The sequence below is a fragment of the Cebus imitator genome, unplaced genomic scaffold (assembly GCF_001604975.1).
Source record: "Cebus imitator isolate Cc_AM_T3 unplaced genomic scaffold, Cebus_imitator-1.0 Scaffold704, whole genome shotgun sequence".
In the NCBI taxonomy this organism is placed as follows: Eukaryota; Metazoa; Chordata; class Mammalia; order Primates; family Cebidae; genus Cebus; species Cebus imitator.
The window spans coordinates 384459-407739 of record NW_016108019.1 but is presented as its reverse complement, the minus strand read 5'-3'; the positions used below and the strand labels follow the sequence as shown (position 1 = coordinate 407739).

The 23281-nt window shown below is 41.8% G+C and overlaps 1 protein-coding gene across 9 annotated transcripts in view; it reads right to left on the bottom strand.

Moving 5' to 3' along the window:
* MARCHF8 (membrane associated ring-CH-type finger 8) overlaps positions 1-23281 on the bottom strand; it is a 118924-nt gene that overhangs the window by 8367 nt on the left and 87276 nt on the right. For 7 of the 9 annotated variants that reach the window (XM_017518801.2, XM_017518800.2, XM_037735011.1 and 4 more), the window contains 3 exons: positions 19968-20018; positions 1199-1287; positions 110-955 (listed from right to left, as the gene is read on the bottom strand). In XM_017518801.2, coding sequence (XP_017374290.1) covers positions 110-955; positions 1199-1287; positions 19968-20018 — 986 coding nt within the window. The remainder of the gene's footprint in view (positions 1-109; positions 956-1198; positions 1288-19967; positions 20019-23281) is intronic. The other 2 variants (XM_017518807.2, XM_037735013.1) reach the window with 2 other exon arrangements.

Genomic DNA, 23281 nt, shown 5'->3' with positions numbered 1-23281 from the left:
GGTTACAACTTCCTATTACTTCATTTTCCTGAAACTTCACATATTAAAGCAAGGTGAGGCTCCTGATGTGAGCAGAGATGGCTAGAATGGCACTTCCTGGCAAACCAACCTGCAGGCATCCCCTGATGTGGACACGGGAGATATGGGGGCTAATTTTTCAGAGAGGGGAGAAGGACAATCCAGGTCACTGTCCTTTTCTGTGGAGCAGAGGGGAGCCCGCAGAACCCTACTCTTCAATTTTGCAGATGTGCTGTCCTCAAAGACGTCGTCATCTCCCATGTCGTCAGAGCAGAAGCCCGTGCTCCCTGCCAGCCCACTGGAAGACTTGGCAGTGTGCAGGCGAGCGGTGCAGCTCTCCAGCTCGTGGAACCTGTGCAGGCTGCTGGCGCTCGAGCCATGCGAGAGTGAGAACAGGTACCGGAGCAGTCGCTGGCTTCGGGATGTGGCCTCGCCATCTGCCTTCTCTTCCAGCAGCAGGCCAGGCCTGCCCCCCTGGCCAGCTTCCACCTCTGAGGCAGCTGAGTGACTGGCAGAAAGGCATGAAACACAAGAATGTTTGGAATTGCCAAGAGGTTTGTAGTTCAGGGTTCTTTTTTCTTTATGAAGGTAGCTGCTGGTTCTGAGACACGAATCTTGAGGGAATATTAATTTTCCTTCCGAACAAGTTCTTTCCACATAAGCAAAACTTTCCGAAGTATCCTGCGCCTTCTCACCCACATCACTGAGGGATCTTGAGAACTTTAGTGTTCTTCTGGCTTTGGTATTCTTAGCAGGCCTCAAGGCCTGGACCCATTCTGAACCAAAGGAATTTCTCTTTGACGCCTGTAATGTGTCCTTACAGATAACTGTCACAGTGAGCCCTTGTGTCAGAGAACTCTGGCAGTGAGGAGCTTTCAAGACAACAGCAGACTGCACGGAACTGTGGTGACAACACTCAGAAAACACTGCACTGGAACTGCATGCAGAACAGTGGGATAAAAGCACAGAAAGTAAAAACAATTTTAAAAGAGAATAGACATCATAGTGAAGAAATGAAATTTGCATGGGCAACTTGGTGCTCAAACCACACATAAAACTGGGTGAACTGTTTAGACCAAAGGCAGACTGAATAAGCAAATGGAAATTCAAGAACCTGCAGACACTAATGCTTATTTCTAGTTGCACACTGATCACGGCAGCATCTGAAGCAGAGTGTTACCTGCAGATGTCCTGGCTGGACGGCGTGATAGAAGTGCGAGAGAAGGTAGACACCGGAGCCAGAGCTGATGCTGATGTAGGACTCCCAGCCTGCAATGACAGACCTCTGGTCAGTGTTCAGAAAGAGCCAAGGGGACCATGCGCACTGTCTCCTGGACAGTGTCGGGCAAAAACCCTAGAAATATCTGCTATTTCCCGCTGTTCAACGAATGACACATATTAGGTCCCTCTAAGCCTAGGCAAAACAAATCAAATAGCACTATTTTTTTCTTCTCTGTGGATAAAAGTATAACCAAGAAATGTCTAAGGCTACAGAACACCACTACTGATCTCCTGCAGGTCCAGGGGCCGTTTATTTTCTAAGCATCTAAATTGAATTCGTTCATATAGAAGTGAAGAAACCAAGTACTACAAGATATCATGCAAATGTCAAAGAAATAAGAGGCTCCAGGCCTGCCAGCACAGGGTTCCCCAGCACTCTAGTTCCTAACATCACCAAGGCTGGCAGATTTAAGAGCTCTCTCCTACCTCACAACCTCATGCACAGTGCCAGATGCCCCTGTGCTCCACAAAACCTCACTGCCCTGCCACAGCTCTTCACGCAAAAGGGAGACCAGACCACCTGACCACAGGGGCCACCAGGGGCTGAGGAGGAACACAGAATGCTCCCAATAGGTCTAATCTTGGAACTGTAAATTAAGAAAAATAATCAAGAAAATTTAGATTTGAAACAAAGTGCAGCGAGAGGTCATAGAATAGAATAGAGCCTCTAAGGTGGTGAATGGTCAAACTTAGAGAAAAAATCTAGGAAAGACAGGAAGTACCTCAGTGAGGAGAGAAATGGACAGAGAGAAATAGGGACGGTGAGTGCCGCTGAGCTGAGGATACACCACTACCACTAGAGGGCCCCAGACACCCACACCAGCCTCAGGTTCCCCAGGCTCCACAGACCCCACAGACCCCACAGACCCCACAGACCCACGAGTATTCATAAGCATTCTTCCCTAAAGATGGTGAGCTTGAATGAGAATCTGCTCCATGCAACCCCAACAGCCCCAAGAAAACAGTACCACATGTTTGTTATCACTGGAAAGGCCATATCACCACCCACCTTCTGCAGGCCCACCTGCATGGCCCTTGGCCCTAACTCTTTGATACAAGGGAGCTCCACCCTGGCCCGCAATTCCCCGGCTGAGGCTTAGTCCCAATTTTTCTAAGTGCCATCCCCAAGGGTGCATTCTCATCCTGGAACTCCACCAATGGGACCCCTGACGTTGGTCAGTCACCAGAACAGATATGGCCATTGCCCAGAAACTCCTCCTCCCCCTCCCTCTCACAGCAAACGCAGCAGCCTGGAGAAAGCCAGGATGGCACTCAAATTAAGATGCCCATCGCATGGTTGCTCCCACTTCCAGCACAGAGATTAAACACCACTTTAATCCAAGTCCATCTAAAGAAACAAGATCCAAGAAGCTCCTCGTCAGCATGCTGCACGTGTATGCTGAGATCACGCCGCACCAATCCATGAGCATGTCTTCAAATTCACCAAAGAATCTACATTTCTTTTCTTTTTTTTTTTTTGAGACGGAGTTTCGCTCTTGTTACCCAGGCTGGAGTGCAATGGCGCGATCTCGGCTCACCGCAACCTCTGCCTTCTGTGTTCAGGCAATTCTCCTGCCTCAGCCTCCTGAGTAGCTGGGATTACAGGCTTGCGCCACCATGCCCAGCTAATTTTCTGTATTTTTAGTAGAGACAGAGTTTCACCATGTTGACTAGGATGGTCTCGATCTCCTGATCTCGTGATACACCCGCCTCGGCTTCCCAAAGTGCTGGGATTACAGGCGTGAGCCACTGCGCCCAGCTTCTACATTTATTTTCTAACGGAATATGCATATGGGCATGGGGTATATGGTCTTTAGAAGCATTAGAAGTCAAAGTTCTTAAGAATCTAAAGTTTACTTGGAGACATGAAAATAGCATCCTTGAAATAACCCTCCCATCACTACCTTTTGTCAATATTCTTCCTAAAACAATGTGGGAAACATCTTAGGATGCCTGTGGACACTCTGCTGTGACATCCCTTGCATCCTTTTAAGTCTGACTGCGTGAGCCATTGTCCTCTTTCTCCAACTGCATTATATACTGTCTTCTTTCCCCAGCATCGTCCTCTCGGGGCACCTATCACTGGCTCCACCTGCCCCAGAGATGAGCACTCAAGGCCTTTTGGTATCATGGGCTTTACTGTTTATACCACAGGGGAGCAGGTTGAGGGGGGACCCATGCTAAGGTCCCCAAACTCCTACAATTCCCCTGTTTTCTGACATTTAGTCCTTACACTATTCTAGGACTAAAAGCCTTCCTGAACTTATTGCTGTATTCTGTTACTTCTGAGGATGACCAGCTCTGTTCAACACACAAAGGCAAGGCTGAATTGTGTCATGAAGACCACAGCCTGACCATGGTGTATTGCAGAAAAGTAAGCGTCTTCATCCCCTGTTCCCACGTAGACTTTGAGGAAGGTATATCCAGCAGTATTCACATGCTTGCCCCTCATTGCTATAAGGTCACCTCTTCTTCCTCTGTGTTGCTGGGTCAAACATAGTCCCTGGAACTGAAGTATGGAAGGAAGCCCCTGCCCTCCAAGTAATGGCAGCAGAAGAAAGTACCTAGTCACCATCCTCCCTTTTAACTTAGTAAGAGCATGGTCCTCTTGGAAACTCGTGTACGTTCCTGTACTGTGAAGGGAAGGCAAACCCTGTGGGAGGAGGTGGTGTCTTAGCTGGAAAATGGTGCCCAATCAGGGTCAGTGTCCTGGGGGGAGGTAGGTTCCTGATGGGAAACTAAACTTCTGAACTCCAGTACTGAACTACAAGTAATTCATGTCAAAAAAGGTACTCTGGGATGGGCACGGTGGCTCATGCCTATAATCCCAGCACTTCTGGGAGGCTGAGGCAGGTGGATAATGAGGTCAGGAGATTGAGACCATCCTGGTTAACATGGTGAAACCCTGTCTCTACTAAAATATATATATATATTTAAATTAGCCGGGTATGGTGGCATGCACCTATAGTCCCAGTTACTCAGGAGGCTGAGGCAGGAGAATTGCTTGAACCTGCAAAGTGGAGGTTGCAGTGAGCCGAGATCATGCCACTGCACTCCAGCCTGGGTGAGAGTGAAACTCCATCTTAAAAATAAAGGGTACTCTAAGGTAATGATTCCATCTTTGCCTGCCCATGATGAGGAGGGTTAGGGTTAGCAAGGCCTGAAGGAAGGAGAGTAGAGCCTTGTAACAGAACAGAGCCTGGATTGAGGAAGCAGCCATACCAGGTGCACACACGCCAGGACATGTGTTCACTTCCCTGTGTGGTTCCCCATGTGTGTGCACTTGTAGTAGACGTCAAGGCCAGCATGACAGTGACAGTGGACCCAAGAAGGAAGGAAGGGAGTTCTTGCAAGGCTGGGGAGATTCTGCCCTGCTCAATTTTACTTAGGAAATAGGAAACAGCCTCGGCAACCTCTGTCTACATTCCTGCTCTCATTTCACATTTCACCCTTTCCAATCTTATGAAAACATTACAGAATACTCTCAGCAGGTATGTCTAATCCTCAACAAGCCTCTTAATGACAGAGAAAGGGTCTCTCTTCTGATTAGATCATAAAATTTCGAGAAAAATTTAAAAATCTACTTATTGTTATTTTACGTAAATATAAACTTCAACAAATGCCAACTCCTCCAATAAAGCAAGAAAACCAGTGAGATTTGTGGGTTCATCACAGCTCCCAGAAGAGTCTCCTTCTGTCACTAAAGAACAGCAAACATTTCAAAGGTTAGGACAAATCTATAGGCAGAATGGTCATCAAAAACAATTTTAAAGAGCTTTATTTGTTGCTGGTATAGATAGAGCTGAGAGAAATCCATCAACCAACAAAGATCTAAAAGACTAGCCTGATCAACAACAAAATAAAGCTGACAGTTTCAAATATGGTTCCATGGTCAGATTCTGGAAGCCAGTGTAGTCAAAGGCCAGCAATCTCCTCTTAGGAGCTCTGCAGGATGGGACCTCAACTAGATGGGACAGGACTAGCCATCCTGCTCTTTCTGAAAACAGCAGACAGTGTGACACGCAGGAACTGGGGCAGTACTAGGCTCAGTGATCCGTAACACACAAAACTCCAGAGAACACCTATACTCTACTCTCCATACAATCAGACCACACACGACTCAACAGTTACTAATAGAAGTACAAATGTTCATCATGTAAAAATCCAAATGTGTCAAGAAAACTTAGGCCCTCTGTTCCTGAAGTTCTTTGTGCGCTGTCAAATGACAGACTTTCCAGTCATGAAAAGGAATATAAAGCAATCTCACTACAAAAAAATTCTTGTAATCCCCTCTTCTTAAGAAGTTGTAATTAATTATGCCAAAACAAACCTCTGGATTTCTATCCAAGCCTAAATGCCAGTTTATTTCTTAGAAACGACAAATACTTTCTGACAATTTGTTTTGCTACATTCAAGTCTCTCGGTAGCTGGCTTTCTTATCAAATTCACTGTTTTAAATGATTTTAACATGACTTCCAAAGAACATATGGGGAAAAAACCTTTCTATACAGCCTTGGCAGAAACTGGCATTCCCCTTCTCTCAGTTCCCTCTTAGAGTGCCTGCTATCACTGGAGCAGCTATAGCAGTGTGTTTACCCAGTTGACGTCACACACCTCCTTCTCACTGCAGGACACCAGCATGCCTTCCTTGGCCTCTGGTACCTTCTGCCAGGTTACTGCCCAGCCTCCTCTATTACCCATGCCCCTCCTTTTCTGTGCATCCCCCTGACTGGGCCTTCTTTTCGCTTACCAGCAAAGCTACTTTTAAACATTTAGGTCTCAGGCCCCTAACAAAAGCAAACTTGCCCATCTGATTTATCTGCAAAGGGAGAGGACCACAGGAATGGTCTGTTTGGGTGAGCTTGTTTTTACGCAAGGAGGAACCTGAAGAAAGGCTGGATAAAGATGGTTAAGAGGCGAGAAGAGCTCGTTTTTACAAATGACCTCAAATTACAGTACAGCCAATCAATGACTTAATAGAAGCAATAGGAAAAGATGCACAGACAGCTCTCAAAACATGAAAAGATACTTCACTTCTCTCATGATGAGAAATGCAAATAAAAGCTAAAATGAGATACCCTCATCAGCCAAGAAAATTAATCAAGTAATATGTGTTGGCAGAAGCATGGAGAAGCAGGTATGCTTATACATTGCTGGTGGGAGCAAATGGTGAACTTCCCTAGGATGACAAAAGGCACATATACGTTGTCTCGGCAATTCTTTTAGGAATTCATCCCCACACACCTGCGGGAAGAGGTTTGTACACTGCAGCGTTTGTGACAGTAAAGGGCTGGAATCATCCTAAATACCCATCAGCTCGGAGCTGACTGAGTCAACACTGTTCTATCTACAGAAAGAAGTATCAGCAGTCATTAAAATGATGGGGAAAGCCCTAATTATGTCCAGTAATGAACACGCAAAGTTAAACAAGTGGATAGAAGCACCATTGCCATTTGTGCTGGTGCTGCACAGACTACCCAGAAGGGAGACCAGGAAACCTCGATGGAGGGACCTGGACTTGTCACAGAGACCGGCAAAACCATAATGCCACTTTGCACTGAGTACCATTTCCCAAACAGAAATTCATTTTTAAAATAATATGTGATTGATGATTTTAAAAAGTAAAACAAAACTGCAGAAACATAACCAACTGCAATGACTTTCCAACTCTGGGATGACAGGTAAATAAATCAATGTAGTGGGTGATGACCTATGATTTTAAAAATGCAATAAAATAGAATATGTCAAAGTGCATTTGACATAAAAAGGATAAAGTCTTTTGGGGTAATTTTGTCTCTCAGATGTGTATATAAGTGAACTGGGTTTCAATATAAAAGCTTCTTACTATGGATCATGGTCAAAGTCACTTAAAGTCACTGTCTGACTGTATTTCTACAAAGAAAATACAAAATAGCAAAAGAAATAGGGCCGGCCATGGTGACAACACACGCCTGTAATCCCAGTACTTTGGGAGGCTGAGGTGGGCTGATTACGAGTTCTGGAATTCGAGACCAGTCCAGCCAACATAGTGAAACCCTATCTCTACTAAAAATTCAAAAACTTAGCTGGGTGTGGTGGTGTGCGCCTATGATCCCAGCTACTCGGGAGGCTGAAGGCAGGAAAATCGTGTGAACCCGGGAGGTGGAGGTTGCAGTGAGCAGAGATCACGCCATTGCACTCCAGTGACAGTGTGAGACTCAGTCTCAAAAAACAAAAACAAAAGAAATAAAAGAAGGTGGCTAAATTAAGAGATCATGTTGGCTGTTGGCCCAGAGGTTCTAGAAGTGAATTGGTCTGACAGCTCTCTCCAAAGAAGGTTTTCCTCTACATGGAAAGCATTTGCCACCCATATGAGATGTCTTTTGCTATGTAAACAAATCACCAGAAACTTAGTAGCTTAAAACATAATCACTTCACAGTTCCCATGGACTAGGAGTCTACGCACCCATGCTGGGATTCTCTGCTCTGGTCAGTCTCCTTCCTTCCTGGAGACCTCGGAAGGAACACGTTTACACGTTCTCTCAGGTTGTTGGCAGAACACAACTTCTCGCAGCTTCAGGACTGAGGGGCAGGCCACATGCATCTGCAGTCACATGACCCCTCTCATCTTCAAAGCCCACTTGTGCTATTAATCTCTCTGACTTCCCCTTCTGCCACCAGTCAGAGAACGTTCTTTGCTTTTTAAGCACTCATGAGATTCCACTGGGGCCCATATCTATAACCCTAAATAATCTCCCTTAAAGGTCAACTGTGCTGCTACACAACACAACATAATCATAGGAGTAATGATAGCAATGCATTCACAGGTTCTAGGCAATTACAGAGACATTTTGGGGGGCATTTTCAAAATCATGCTCACCAAATCACTTCTTTGTGTTTCCTGCTCATGAGGTTGCTAGCGGTTATTGCCCTCCCACTTCCAAACTAAGAGATAGGAATCTGCTCGTAACTGCCAACTCAGCAGGCCTGACTTCATATGACAGAGCCAAATAAAGTTTTCTCACTTGGTGTTTATATACTGCAATGTGCACACTGAGATTACGTCTTACCAAACTTTCTGCTTAGCACAGAATTACTGTGTCAAACCAATGCTTCATTATGAGAAAGTCTGCTTTCAATAAATAAATACCCAGTTGTGTTGAACTTCAAAATGAGCCACAATTAAAGGAAAAGAAGCCATTCTGTGGCTTTTCTGAGGCTTGCTCTGATAAATACATGTTGACTCTTATGCAGGGCTGTGCCAAGAACAAGCTTCCACAAAGGCAATTAATTAAAGCTGACCATTAAAAAATTAAGTATATACAATATAGGATTCACAGAGGAGCATGTACAATAAAAACTACTGAATGCTAAAATGATTTCCATCATAAATGACTCTTATTAGCATTGCTTAGCAAGTAGTATTAACATGGAATTCTTTTCTATAGTAGCCTTTTAAAGGGAGTTAGAACTACTTGAGTAGCAATAAGTCCCCAGAACAATGAGGGGCTTATATTCTGTCCCCTGTGGAGGGGACAGAAGGCCACAGCTGAAGAGACTTTTTCAGGGCTGTCTTCCTCCATGCTGCAGTTGGGGATCTTGCAAACATAATCTGTTTTCAATAAATTACATTGAAGACAATGATTTCTGGGCAAAGGTGGCTTCAAAGTCCCAGAAACTACAGATGTCACCACATAAAGGTCCAAAATCACCAGAAATAACACGGTGAAAAGGGCTGTGTTTGTGAGTTATTTATCACTCAAAAGGACCCTTTAATACTGTTGATTTCCTTTAAATATTAAACTTTTCAAATATAGTCAAAATACATTTCATTGCCCAGAGGCAATAAAAGATTTCCTTTGAGAGAATTTTGGGGCAGTAGCCAAAGCACTGGCTTTTGACCCCAAAATCTTCCCTCTGTGTTTTGGGGTCAGTCCACCAAGCACAATACCAAGCAGGAATTTAATCATTTAAAAAATGAGGTCAGCAATCTACAGGGCTGCTACCAGGATCAAACAAAGTCAGGGGAGATGCAGAAATGCAGCACATACCACTCAAGGCACACCTCCTGTGTGGAGCAAGACTTTCGTGTGACTACCACTCTTGAGTCTTGATGACCTCGAGAGTAAACCTGCAGGTCTCATGTCTGCTACAAAATGCCTCATTCCAGCCAAGGTGACCACCGTCCACCCACCTGAGAAGAAAACAATTTCTGCTCAGGCTACTCATCTGGCCAGCCCTGGCCCACACTACTGACGAAAACATGGCGGGCAGGGAAAACGACCCTCACTTCCTCTTGGCCTGGGCCCTCTGCTCTGCCCAGCAACCAGTGGCCTTTCCCGTCCCTCCTCCTCCTCCCAGGAACACTCCCACATCCCAACCCAGCATGACTGGCCTCTCTTCAGGTTTCTCCCCAGAAAGGGCTTTTCATCCCTTTTATCAATCCTTATACCCTGTTCATTTCTTTTGTTGCACCTATAAAGGTTTATGAGAAGATGTTTTTGGGATATGTTAACTTAGAAGCTTTTGCTGATTGGCCTGGTACACAGTAGGTATTTAAATAACATTTGCTGAATGAACTAAACGGCTACCCTCTGGGGAGACTATGCCTCTACAACAGAGATTCTCAAACATGTTGGCCAGAGGACCTCCTTACGCTCTTAAAAATTACTTAGGCCCCCCAAAGAGCTTTTGTTTACACAGGTTCCATCTCTCCATCTTTGCTTTATTAGAACATCTTAAAACACAGGAACATATTCCACCAGCTAAGGAAGATGCTACCTTGCATGCTGTTTAGCTTCTGTATGCTCATGGGAGAGTAAGAGTGAAAAATGCAAATAATCTTAGCATTATTGGGAAATTGTTTTAAGCCTGCCCACCTTCCACCTTCAGGAAACTGAACCAAACTTCAGCCAAAAACTAAACTGTAACCAGTCAGAAGAAAAAATACTGCAAAGACAGTCGGTTAAACTTTGCAAAAGAGCTAAACAGAAACACTGCCTCAGTGCTCTGTCAGGACTCAAGCAAGGCTCAGTGGTGCTGGGGCCATCTGATCCCCTGCAACTCCTACAATTCATTCCCTTGTTTGTGTCACTTAGGAGTAAGTATCCTGTTTTGGGACAGCTGTTTTCTTAAGTAAGAAAGCACATTCTACCGTATTTGTAACCCACAAAGTCTGGGTAACCTCAGTGTGTCACTGGTCAACTCTGGATTCAGGAACAGAAAGAAGCAAACCCTGGTTTTGACAACCACATCCAGGTCTGCCCTTGTGTAGTAAAAGTGGGTCAGCAAGAATTCCTTGTAAGACATGTCCATCTGACATGTGACATTCTGCTGTATCTCATCCCTGTCTAATGGCAACAATAACCAGAAAATATTCAAGAGGCCTATGAGGGTCAGTGCTGAAATTCATTGAGATGTGCTTGCCAAGCAATAGAGCAATCATTTTAAGTGCTCATTAAACATGTCCAGTCTGATTCTACCCCGGAATATTTGATTAACAGAAGATACATATCACAGTCTGCACGGTACCACCCTTGGGCAACTGCCAGAGCCTACAGAGCCAGGCTGGCTAGGGGGCTATAAGAGAGGTACTCATGCTATGGGCTTCCACTGCCTTCTCCCTGCCGTAAGTGCTGCCAATCATTAACTTGCTCAAGAACTTTTGTCACCTGGAACAAGTTCGATTCCCAGGGTTGAATGAGAAGGCTTCCCTGGGGGTAAAATAACATCGTGTCTACGTACTGCCCTTTTTGCACCATAGTCCACCCCTGAGAGGCATCAAGAGAGGCTCCAGAAAGTCCAGCCCCTATGATTAGCCTGGCCTAGGCCAATTCCTGGTATTAAAGAAATCCTAGCTACACAGAGTGGGTTCAAGCCTCCTCAGGGATTTTCAATCTGCCTCTAAAGAATTTTAGGCCAAAGTACTCACATGAACAGCCACAGCCAACATAATCTTGTGGTTAAAGGCACCTGCAATGGGGTGCCATGAGAGCCATCACCCCCAGCCACTGAAGATGACTTTCATAGTCCCCCTAAAGTACTGGACTTCACAAGCAGGTGACAAATTATTATTGTTTTTTGAGACAAAGTCTTGCTCATAGCAAAACCTATAGGATACAGCAAAAACTGTGTTAACAGAGAAGTCCATAGCAATAAACACCTACATCAAAAAAGTGGAAAGATTTCAAACAAAGAATCTAAGGATGCACCTCAAGGATCTAGAAATCCAACAAAAAACCCAAACCCAAAATTAGTAAAAGGAAAGAAATAATAAAGATTAGAGGAGAACTAAACTAAATACAGGCTAATAAAATAATACAAAAGGAGAAATGAAAAAAATTGATTTTCTGAAAAGCTAAAATTGACAGATCACTAGCTAAGCTAACCAAGAAAAAAAGAGAGAAGACCTAAATAAAATTTGAAATGAAAAAGGATCCATTACAAATGATACCACAGAAATATAAAATATCATCAGAGACTAATACAAACAACTATATGCTATCAAACTGGAAAACCTAGAAGAAATGGATAAACACATAATCTACCATGAATGAATCAGGAAGAAACAGAAAACTTGGACAGACCAATAAAAAGTAATGAGGTTTAAAGAGTAATAAAAATCTCTTAACAAAGAAAAGTCCAGAATTGGATGTCTTCACTGCCATATTCTAACAAGCTTTCCAAGAAGAACAACAATTCTTCTCAAAATATTCCAAAAAATTGAAGAAGAGAGAATTCTCCTTAACTCATTTTACTAGACCAGCATTATGCTGATACCAAAACCAGACAAGGACACAACAAAAAATAAAAGTACAGGCCAATATCCCTAATAGGCATAGATGCAAAAATCCTTAACAAAATACTAGGAAAGCAAATCCAATTGCACATCAAAAACACAATACACCACGATTATCTCAAGGATGCAAGGGTCTTTCAACATATGCAAATCAATAAATGTGATACATCACATAAACAGAATGTAGGATAAAACCATATGATTATTTCATTAGAAGCAGAAAAAGTGTTTAGTAAAATTCAACATTCCTTCATGATAGAAACTCTCAACAAACTAGGCAAAGAAATACCGCAATATTAATAAAGGCCATATACGACAAACCCACAGCTAATATAAATCTGAATGGAGGAAAGGTAAAAGAAAGCTGTCCCTCTAAGAACTGGTACAAGATAAGAATGCCCACTGATACGGTTTGGCTGTGTCCTCACCCAAATCTCATCTTGAATTGTGGCTCCCACAATTCCCACATGTTGTGGGAGGAACTCGTGGGAGATAATTGAATCATAGGCACAGTTTCTCCCATACTGTTCTCGTGAATAAGTTTCATGAGATCTGATGGTTTTATAAGGAAAACACTTTTCACTTGGTTTTCTCATTTCTCCCTTGTCTGATGCCATGTAAGACATGGCTTTTGCCTTCTGCCATGATTGTAAGGCTTCCACAGCCACATAGAACTATAAGTGTATTAAATCTCTTTTTCTTTAAAAATTACTCAGTCTCAGGTATGTGTTTATCAGCAGTGTGAAAACAGACGATTATGCCCACCTTCACCACTCCTGTTCAATGTAGTACTGGAAGTCCTAGTTACAGCAATCAGCCAACAGAAAGAAATAAAAGGCATTCAAATTGGAAAAAAGTAAGTCAATTTGTCTCTTTTTGCAGATGATATGATTTTATACACCTAGAAAAACCTAAAGGCTCCAATAGATCTGATAAATTCAGGAAAGTTATAGAATACGAAAATCAACATACAAAAATTGGTAGTGTTTCTATATACCAATAATGAACTAGCTGAGAAAGAAATCAAAAAGGCAATCCTTTTTTAAATAGCAATGAAAAATAAAATATCTAGAAATAAATTTAATCAAAGAGTTCAGACCTTGCAAGGTAAACTACTGATGAAAGAAGCTGAAGAGGACACGGACAAATTGAAAGATATCCCACGTTCACGGATAAGAAGAATGTCATTAAAATGACTAAAATGCCCAAACAATCTATAGATTTAATGTAATTGCTAACAAAATGTCAATGTCATTTTACAAAGAAATAGACAAAAAAATCCTAAAACCATATGGAACCAAAAAAGAGCACAAATAACGAAAATAATCCTAATAAAAAAGAACAAAGCTGATGGTTTCACACTACCTCACTTTATATTACAAGGCTAGAAAAACCAAAATAAGCAAGGTATTGTTATAAAAACAGATACAGGCCAGGAGCGGTGGCTCACACCTGTAATCCCAGCACTTTGGGCGGCCAAGGAAGGTGGATCACCTGAGATCAGAAGTTCAAGACCAGCCTGGTCAACAGGTGAAACCCCATATCTACTAAAAATACAAAAATTAGCCAAGCCTGGTGGTATGCACATATAATCATAGCTAATCAGGAGGCTGAGGCATGAGAATTGCTTGAACCCAGGAGGCAGAGGTTGCAGTGAGCCAAGACAGTGCCACTGCACTCTGGCCTGGGCAACACAGCGAAATTCTGTCTCAAAAAACAAAAAACAACAACAACAAAAAAACGGATACACAGAACAGTAAAAAAGAATCAACAACACAGAAATAAATCAACGTATTTACTGCCAACTGATTTTCAACAAAAGCACCAACCCAACATGCATTAGGGAAGGGACACCCTCTCAATAAATGGTGCTGGGAAAATTAGACATCCTTACGCAGAAAAATGAAATAAAACTGAAGCCCTCTCTCTCATCACATACAAAAATCAACTCAAGATGGATTAAACACTCAAATATAAGACGTGAAACTCTAAATCTGTTAGAAGAAAACAGGGATTGCAATTTAGGACAATGGTCTAGGCAATGATTTTATGGCTAAGCGCTCAAAAGCATAGGCAACAAAACCAAAAATAGACAAATGGGACTATGTTAAACTGAAAAGCTTTTTGCATGGCACAGGAAACAATCAACAAAATAAAGACACAACCTCTTGAATGGGAGAAAATATGTGCAAACAACCCACTGAACAAGGGGCTAATAGAATATGTAAGAAACTCAAAAAACATTAAAAACACAATCCCATTAAAAATTGGGCAAAGGGCATGAGTAGACATTTCTCAAAAAAAAAAAAAAAAAAAAAAAAAAGGTTTATAATAAATGCTCAACATCCATAATTATCAAGGAAATGAAAAATCAAAACCACAAGGAGAATAACTTGAACCTGGGAGGCGGAGGTTGTGATGAGCCGAGATTGCGCCATTGCACTCCAGCCTGGGCAATAAGAGCAAGACTCAGTCAAAAAAAAAAAAAAGACATATAAATGCCCAAAATTGTATGAAAAACTAATAGGCAGGGAATAACAGATGTTGGTGAGGACACAGACAAAAGGAAATTCTCATATATTGTTGGTGGGAAAAAATCAGTACAGCCAGTATAAAAATAGTAGGAGAATTTCTTACAAAACTAAAAATAGAACTACTATATAATCCAGCAAGCTCACTACAGAGTATTTCCCCAGAGGAAAATAAACTGGTATTATCAAAGAGATATCTGTACTCCAACTATTTACTGTAGCACTATTCACAACAGGGAATCAGCCTAAGTGTCCATCAATGGACAAATGAGTATAGAATTGGTGACATATATATACAATGAAATACCATTCAGCCATACAAAAAGAATGAAATCATGTCATTTGCAGCAACATGGATGGAGGTCATTAGTTAAGTGAAATAAGCCAGACACAGAAAGACAAATATTACATGTTCTCACTTACATGTGGGAGCTAAAAAAAAATTGGATTTCATGGAGGTAGAAAGTAAATTACCAGAGGCTGGGGAGGGTGTGCATGGAGGGCAAAGGAGGATAAAAAAAGGTTGGTTAATGGGTACAAAAATACAGTTAGATAGTCATAATAAATTCTAATGTTCAATAACTGAGTAGGGTGACTACAGTTAGCAATATATGATATACTTCAAAATAACTAGAAGAGAAGATTTAAAATGTTCCCGACACAGACATGATAAATATTCACAGTGAGGGATAGTCTATGCATGTAACAAAATATCAGAGGTACCACATAAATACGTACAAATAAACTGAAAAAAGAAAACCAATCAAATGTGATTTCAGATACTACACAATGATATAAAACTTTGAGTTAGTTCTTTAGAAAATGATTAAACAAACAGCAGCAAGGGAAGTACACATGGTGAGGAGTGAGTGTGGACGGGAGACGTGGGGAACATCCTCCAGGATGGCTCAGCTTGCCCACATGGTCAAGGACCCTGTGGTGAGGCGAAGGTCTGGGCAAGATGCATGAGGGTTTCATGAGGGCTGCATTCCAGTGCCCGTCTTTGTATAAGCGTGTCACTTATGGGACTCAAACTACCTCAGACTTCTCCAGGGATTCAGCCAATTAAACTGATTTTTTTCCCATTCTGCTGCTTCTAAAAATATAAGGTTTTCTACACACTGCTATCATTACAAACTGTGATAGGCGCTATAAAGAAAAAGAATACAAAACCCAAATGGGTGGAATAAAATTTAGATTAAGGGGAGGGTGTCAAGAGTAAATGCCTCTAAAGTAGCCAAGAACTGATGAAGAAATGAGTTAGGAATTTTAGCCATTCATGCAAAAAAGGGGTAAGACTGGAAGAGGCCTTTTAGACAGAACAGCATGTGCAAATGTGAGCAGGTAGGAATTTGGCTTGAGAATAGTTAAGGTAGTCACCATACCCTAGGATCATCATGACCAAGAATTGCACAGATCAGGCTCCAAGTGGCCAGGGCCAGGTCACCTTAGATCTGACAGCTCAAAGTAGTATAATCAGAAACATTGAAGAATTGAAAAGAGAAGCATTAGGATTCTATTTACTGGTTGCTGGGTGATAGATGGTTTGGGACAAATTCTTGAGAAGCTACTGCAAAAGTTCAGGAGGCTTGGGCCTAGGAAGTGGCTAGAATGATGAAGAGGAACAATGGGCTGGGTATCAACTGTCTAAGGGAACACCATGCAAACATTCACTCAACATGTACTGACAACTTCCAAGGCTCCATTCCATCACTGGCTCTGCAGATTTAAGTATAAACAAAGCATGGTTCTACACTCATGAAGGTTACATGTGGGGTGAAGTTTCAACGGAAAAACTTCATGAAAACTCAGGCAGCAATAAGTGTGATCTTGAAAAACAAAAGGAAAAGGTGAATTTGGACCCCTTAGGACGTTAGTTGGAGGAGAAAAATTACATGAAATCCTGCCCTTGTAACAGAGGCTCAACAAATGATATCCATTAACATTATTCTATCAATACAAAATAAGCACTGGGTGAAGACTTTGCCACTGTAATTGCTTAAATATTCCCATATGCTTCTTTTTATTTATTTTTATTTATTTATTTATTTTTGAGACAGAGTTTCGCTCTTGTTACCCAGGCTGGAGTGCAATGGCATGATCTCGGCTCACCACAACCTCCGCCTTCTGGATTCAAGCAATTCTCCTGTCTCAGCCTCCCGAGTAACGGGGACTACAGGCGCGCGCCACCATGCCCAGCTAATTTTTGTATTTTTAGTAGAGATGGGGTTTCACCTTGTTGACCAGGATGGTCTCAATCTCTTGACCTCGTGATCCACCCACCTCGGCCTCCCAAAGTGCTGGGATTACAGGCGTGAGCCACTGCGCCCAGCCATATGCTTCTTTTAAAACATCCCATTCAACCTACCTGCTTCCTTCTTTGAAAATGGAGTCTGGTTTTTAAAGTCATATACTTCCAATACACACTGAAATACTTTGTAACAAAATCTAGATGGAATACTAGGTGGCAGGATTAAAGTTTTATTTTTACCTCTTTTCAACCTCTAAACTTATGCTAGCAAGAGGTGAACTGCAGAAGCATAAAGCAGAATGCAGTGACTAGCTAATATGCTGACTCTAGCTGGGGGCTAACAGTCAGAAGACAAAGACTCCTTACAGAGACAGTGGGGATTTCAGGTAGCATAAAACACATCCATGTTGTGGCCTTCTTTAATCTCAAGAGTACGTCTCCTATACTGAAGATACGATTTTACATGTCATGACCTATAACTGGCTTGAAACAGCAGATTCATTTAATAAATACTCCAATAGAAAACTGCCTTCTCATCAACAGTTATCTTCCCCAGGGGGCCCTACTCCCCCAGTCCCAATGAACTGGCTCATGCCTAACCATGTTATATAGCATGCTTACTATCTAAGTTACAAAGGGGTATACTTTGCAACAAAATTTCATGCTGACAGGTTCACCAGGAAGTTCTGAGAGTAATCAGATGTTCTAAAGGCTCACTTCACTCAGATTCTCTCCAGTGACCCTACTAAGTATCCCAGAACTCACTGCAAACAGTTGAGTGTCCAGTCACAAAGAGCACACAATAAAAATATGTGCAAGAAGAAAAAAATAGAAACTATATGATTCTCCATTGTTCAGCAATAAATAATAAAGCTACAATTAAATGAACTGCCCTGGCCGAATCAACCAAAGATCACCAGGATTCAACAAAGTTTTTGACAAGAGTCAGGTTTGTTGGCTCCATGTAATGCGTGAGCCGCCCCATGGTTCCATGCAAACATTAATCCCAAAACTCAGAACAACCCTGAAGGTGGTATTATTACCCTACTTTTACTGATAAGCAAATTAAAGCTGTAAGAAGTGTCCTTGTTCAAAATCACATGGCTAGTAAACCATCATCCATGTTAACTCCAAAATCCTTACAAAGCAGCTCAAAATACCCCCAACCCAAGCGAAGACCATATCCTTTCCTCTAGACATTTTGAGCTGGTAGTTTGCAGTTTTTTAAACAATAGAAGAAGTTTCCTTTAAATAAAACATGACTGAAATCCATGAACGAACAGGTACATATTTAAAGCACAGGATGATGTCCTCCTTCAGAACCTGCCCTTGGCTACCAGCTACTAAGGGGAGGCAATGTGTGATACTGAGTGTTTTTTAAAACGTTTAATTCAACTTAAGCAAACAGGCCATCTGCAGCTGCACCTTGTCACTTTTCTCCATGCTTAGACACTGATCAGCTCCTTTGAAAGGTGGTAGGGCAAAACTGGACAGTAATGGTTTACCACTGCAGTTTTAGCACTGTAGGATTCCTGGCTGAAGGGACAGCAAAAGAAAAGAAATGGAGGTTGGATGAGAAAAAATATTTTGTGAAAGGCATTCATATTTTTAATGCAAAATTAAGTAGAAGAATATAATTAAAGATATGCCTAAGAACAGACAAATTTATGTCTTATGAAGGTTTGCTAGAGTTTACTTTTAGTTTCAAAAAATAAGGTGACCTGAATGAAAACATATGTTGAATTAGAACATTAAAATGGCATATAATGTAACTGTTTATTTCAGAGTATCTAGGCGGCCTGAGACAGCAGACAGGTTTTGTCACTTGTTCGAATCCTCCCAACTGGATCTGTGTCATGTTTGGCCATATACCAAAAACATAGGGAAAAGATCTACCCTTGCAAAGAATTTTCATGGGCATAACTGTATGGCCAAGGGTTTGGTCAGAGTCAATGTCTAGGCTGAGAGAGAAGCACTGCCTGGGAGCAAACTAATTGCATCAGATACACTCTCCTGGTTCCTAGGTCATACCCTAGCAGCCAATGTGCTCCTGGTAGGTTAAAGTGACCATACCACAGGTGAGCAGATGCCACTGGATGGCTGATTCACTTCCCAAGCCTTCCTTTTCCTAGCTGCCTTCCAGCTAGAGGTGGCCTGTGATCCAGTTCTGGCCAGGGAGATGTAAGCAGATTTCAGGCGGCCAGGTGGGACTTCTGGGAGAGCTTTTGCCTTCCTGCTGAAAATGATGACTCTCAGCTAAGAGACCCTTAATCCCTGATCATTCCTCTAATTCCTGCGAAGGCTACAACCACAGCGCCTGAAGATCCAGCTCTTATTGCGAGACCATGTGCAAGCAGGAGGTGGCACGGAGAGGAAAGAGCCTGCCTGGGTCCCTGGCAACATCTGTGAACAACTCAGCCCTAGACCACTACCTCCAGATACCTTGTCATCTGAACCACGTAAATCCATAATTATTTAAGTCACCATAGTTAGCTTTTTGTTACTTTCAGTCCAATACATTCCTAATTGTGGCAAGAGACTCTTGTGCTTGAGATTTCTTCTGCCTTAAAGTATACGGGTTTCTGGAAAAAATGGAGTTTTCTCCTAGAAATTACTTCCCCCAACACACACTCAAAATCGCCCTTCTAGAAAAACATAACTGTCACACACCTCTTCTGGTTCCAGAACAGATTACAGAAGTGTATCAATAACTTTAATGTCTATTCAGAAAAAGAGTATAAACATATGTAAGGCACAAGAACACAAAAGCCGCCGGGCGCGGTGGCTCACGCCTGTAATCCCAGCACTTTGGGAGGCCGAGGCGGGTGGATCACGAGGTCAAGAGATCGAGACCATCCTGGTCAACATGGTGAAACCCCGTCTCTACTAAAAATACAAAAAATTAGCTGGGCATGGTGGCGCGTGCCTGTAATCCCAGCTACTGAGGAGGCTGAGGCAGGAGAATTGCCTGAGCCCAGGAGGCGGAGGTTGCGGTGAGCCGAGATCGCGCCATTGCACTCCAGCCTGGGTAACAAGAGCGAAACTCCGACTCAAAAAAAAAAAAGAACACAAAAGCCTCAAGGTAATAACATTTTTCAATGGCGCTCACCTTAGAAATGTTGCTTGAATGACTCATGGAATGTCCCAAAGTCTTCTCATTCTGCAAGAAAATCAAACAGGTTTTAAGTATGAATCTTTGATTAAAATAGGCAAAGAACAAGTAATTGATCATAACAACCCTACTGACAAATTATTCCCTGAACTAGAATTTCTAAGCACAACGTACTATATACTAGATGTGTGTATCCAATCAGAAAATATTGGAGATTTGGGCAAATGAATAAAACAACAGTCCCTGTCCTTAAGGATTTAACTTTTTATTTAAATTAAAATATTTAATTTTTTATTATCAGGAAAAAAGAAGAGTTTGGAATTCACTGTCAAAATAAGATGGTAATAAGTGTATTAAGTCACATTTCAGTGGAAGTTAAGATGGTGATAAGTGTCTTAGGACACATTTCAAGTGGAGAGGCTACATGCTCAGTTGTATGTGACACAGCCCACATTATGAAGAGCCACTTCGAAAAAGCAAAGAAAAGTGGGACAGTTGACCAGCCCTGGGGTGTCTGGCTAACAAAGTGCTGAATATTCAACAGGGACGTCACACAGCTCACTTTTCCTTCAAGCCAGTTTCTCCTCCTGGAGCAGGGAAATCTGGGAGCCAAGCCAGCTGCCTTCCTCTGGTGCCCCTCCACCTTCAGTCACATAGTCTTGCATCAAATTCTTGCTCCTTAATGCCTCTTAATCACAACTCATTTTCATTTTTATTGTCAATGCTTTACTTTAAATTCTCATTTCTCAACTAGAATTATTGGAGAGTAAGGTCCCACCTGGCCTTTTTGCCTTTACGTTGACCTCCCTGACACACAACTGTTACGGGTTTAACTGTATATTCTCCACCCTTCTGTGAAAATTTAGTTGTTAATGTCCTAAACTACCTGTTCCTCAGAATATAACTATTTGGAATAGGGTCTTTAGAGATGTAATTAAATTTACATGATGTCATTAGGGTGAACTCTAATCCAATAGGGTGGTGTCCTTGTAAGAGATCATGACACAGACACACACAGATGAAAGACAATGTGAACACAGAGGGAGAAGACAGCCATCTAGAAGCCACAGAGAAACCAGCCCTGCTGCCACCCTGATCTTGGACTTCCAAACTTTCCAGACTATGAGAAAATAAATTTCTGTTGTTTAAGCTATAAACTTTGTGTTTATGTGTATGGCACTTTGTTATGTCAACCCTACCAAACAACAACAATCATCTTCCATGCTATGACTTTCCTTTAAAAAAAAAAAAAAAAAAAGTGAACATTCCAAACATAAATCTGATTTTTAAAAATAAAGTCATTTTCCTGGATCCACTTATTCTTGCTCTAAACCCAAATGAGTAAGAAAAAAAAAATATAAAAAAAAATATATATCTCCTAAGGAAGAGATGATCTTACTTGTATCTCCTTGCTCTGTGGCCCAGGCTGGAGTGCAGTGGCATAATCATGGCTCATTGCAGCCTTGACCTCTTGGGCTCAAGTGACACTCCTGCCTCAGCCTCCAGAGGAGCTGGGACTACAGACACGTGTCAACATGTCCAACTCAATATTTTTTGTGGCGAGAGGGCTCACTGTCACGCAGGCTGGAGTGCAGTGGCACAATCATGACTCACTGCCGTGGTGCAACCATGGCTCACTGCACCCTCAACCTCCTGGGCTCAAATGATCCTACCGCCTCAGCCCTCTGAGTAGCAGGACTACAGGCATGTGCTACCACGTCTGACTAAGCATTTTTTGTAGAGACAGGGTCTTGCTATGCAGAATGGGCTGGTCTTGAACTCCTGGACTCAAGTAATTCTCCCATCTGAGTTTCTCAAAGGAATGGAATTACAGGCATGAGTCACCATACCTGACTGTTTCTTTATCTTAAGACAGTCAATTAGTAAATTTTAAAGTGTGCTTAAAGTGTTAGGAGAATGTCACCAAAGAATGTTTCTGAAAGACCAAGTTTAACTAGCAATTTCATTCAATCCTGTTATTCACACATTCATTCACTGGGGATGGAAGTCCTCTGTCCAGAGAACAAGTAATCTATAACCATCTGAGTTTTATTCATTAGTCAGGAATGTATTTATGGGTTAAACACAGTGCACTGCTGTGAGTTCCAATTTTAAGGCCAAGCTACTGGTGACTTACTACTAAATTTTAGTAGAGTCTACTAAATTAAAAGAAAAGAAAGATATCACAGGCCTTGGATTACCTGTATAGAAAATCAATTATGATCACTACCACATAATTACTATCTCATAAGGAATGGCTAGTTTGACACCATCTGGAAATCTACAGAGAAGTTCACAAGTACTAACAGAAGCAATAAATCATATCCTCAGATCTTTTTGACATTAATTATTCCTCAGAGAATGGAGAATAATTGGGGAGGGAGATCTACCTGCTAAGCTAACGTTATAAACCCAAATTGAGAGCTAAAGTTGTTCCTTACCTTTTAATAAATAAATTTAACAATGCAAACTTTCATTTGTTTTCTTATTAAAACAATTCATATTTTACATTGGTAAAACTAAACAAATAACAAGCCCCAGAAAACACAAGTGTTTTAAAGCCTGAAACCACCATTATTTAGGGTTGCTTCTCCACTATCTGGTAGGATCTTAACAATTTACTTCTAGCAGACCATCTTTTATTTTCCCCCAATAAACAATGCTATTTAAATGACCATTTATTTGGATTTAACAGAAAAATATAAAGTTCAGGACAACAACAGAGATATTTTCCAGAAAGCAAATCCCACGACTCATTCGAATCAGGCATTCTTTCCACACTTATTTACTATGCAACTACTATGTGGAAACAACTGTTGTCAAGCACAGAATATGGACAAAAATCCAACTCCTAACCATGTGCCAATGATAATATAGAGAATCTCTTATTTGAAATGCTTTGGACCAGAAGTGTTTCATATTTCTGAGTTCTTTGGACTTTGGAATATTTGCATTATACTTGCTGGTCAAGCATCCCAAATCTGAGAATTCAAAATTTGAAAGGTGACAATGAGCATTTCCTTTGAGTGTCATGCTGGCATTCCAAAGTTCCAGATTTTGAAGCCCTGGATTTCAGGTTTTTGGATTAGGGACACTCAACATCTATTACCACCGAACTGCTCTGAAACATTGTTTTGGTGAGAAATTTACAAACTAGGGAAAAGCTTAAGAATGACATTTTAAAAAAAGCATATATGGCCGGGCGCGGTGGCTCAAGCCTGTAATCCCAGCACTTTGGGAGGCCGAGGCGGGTGGATCACGAGGTCAAGAGATCGAGACCATCCTGGTCAACATGGTGAAACCCTGTCTCT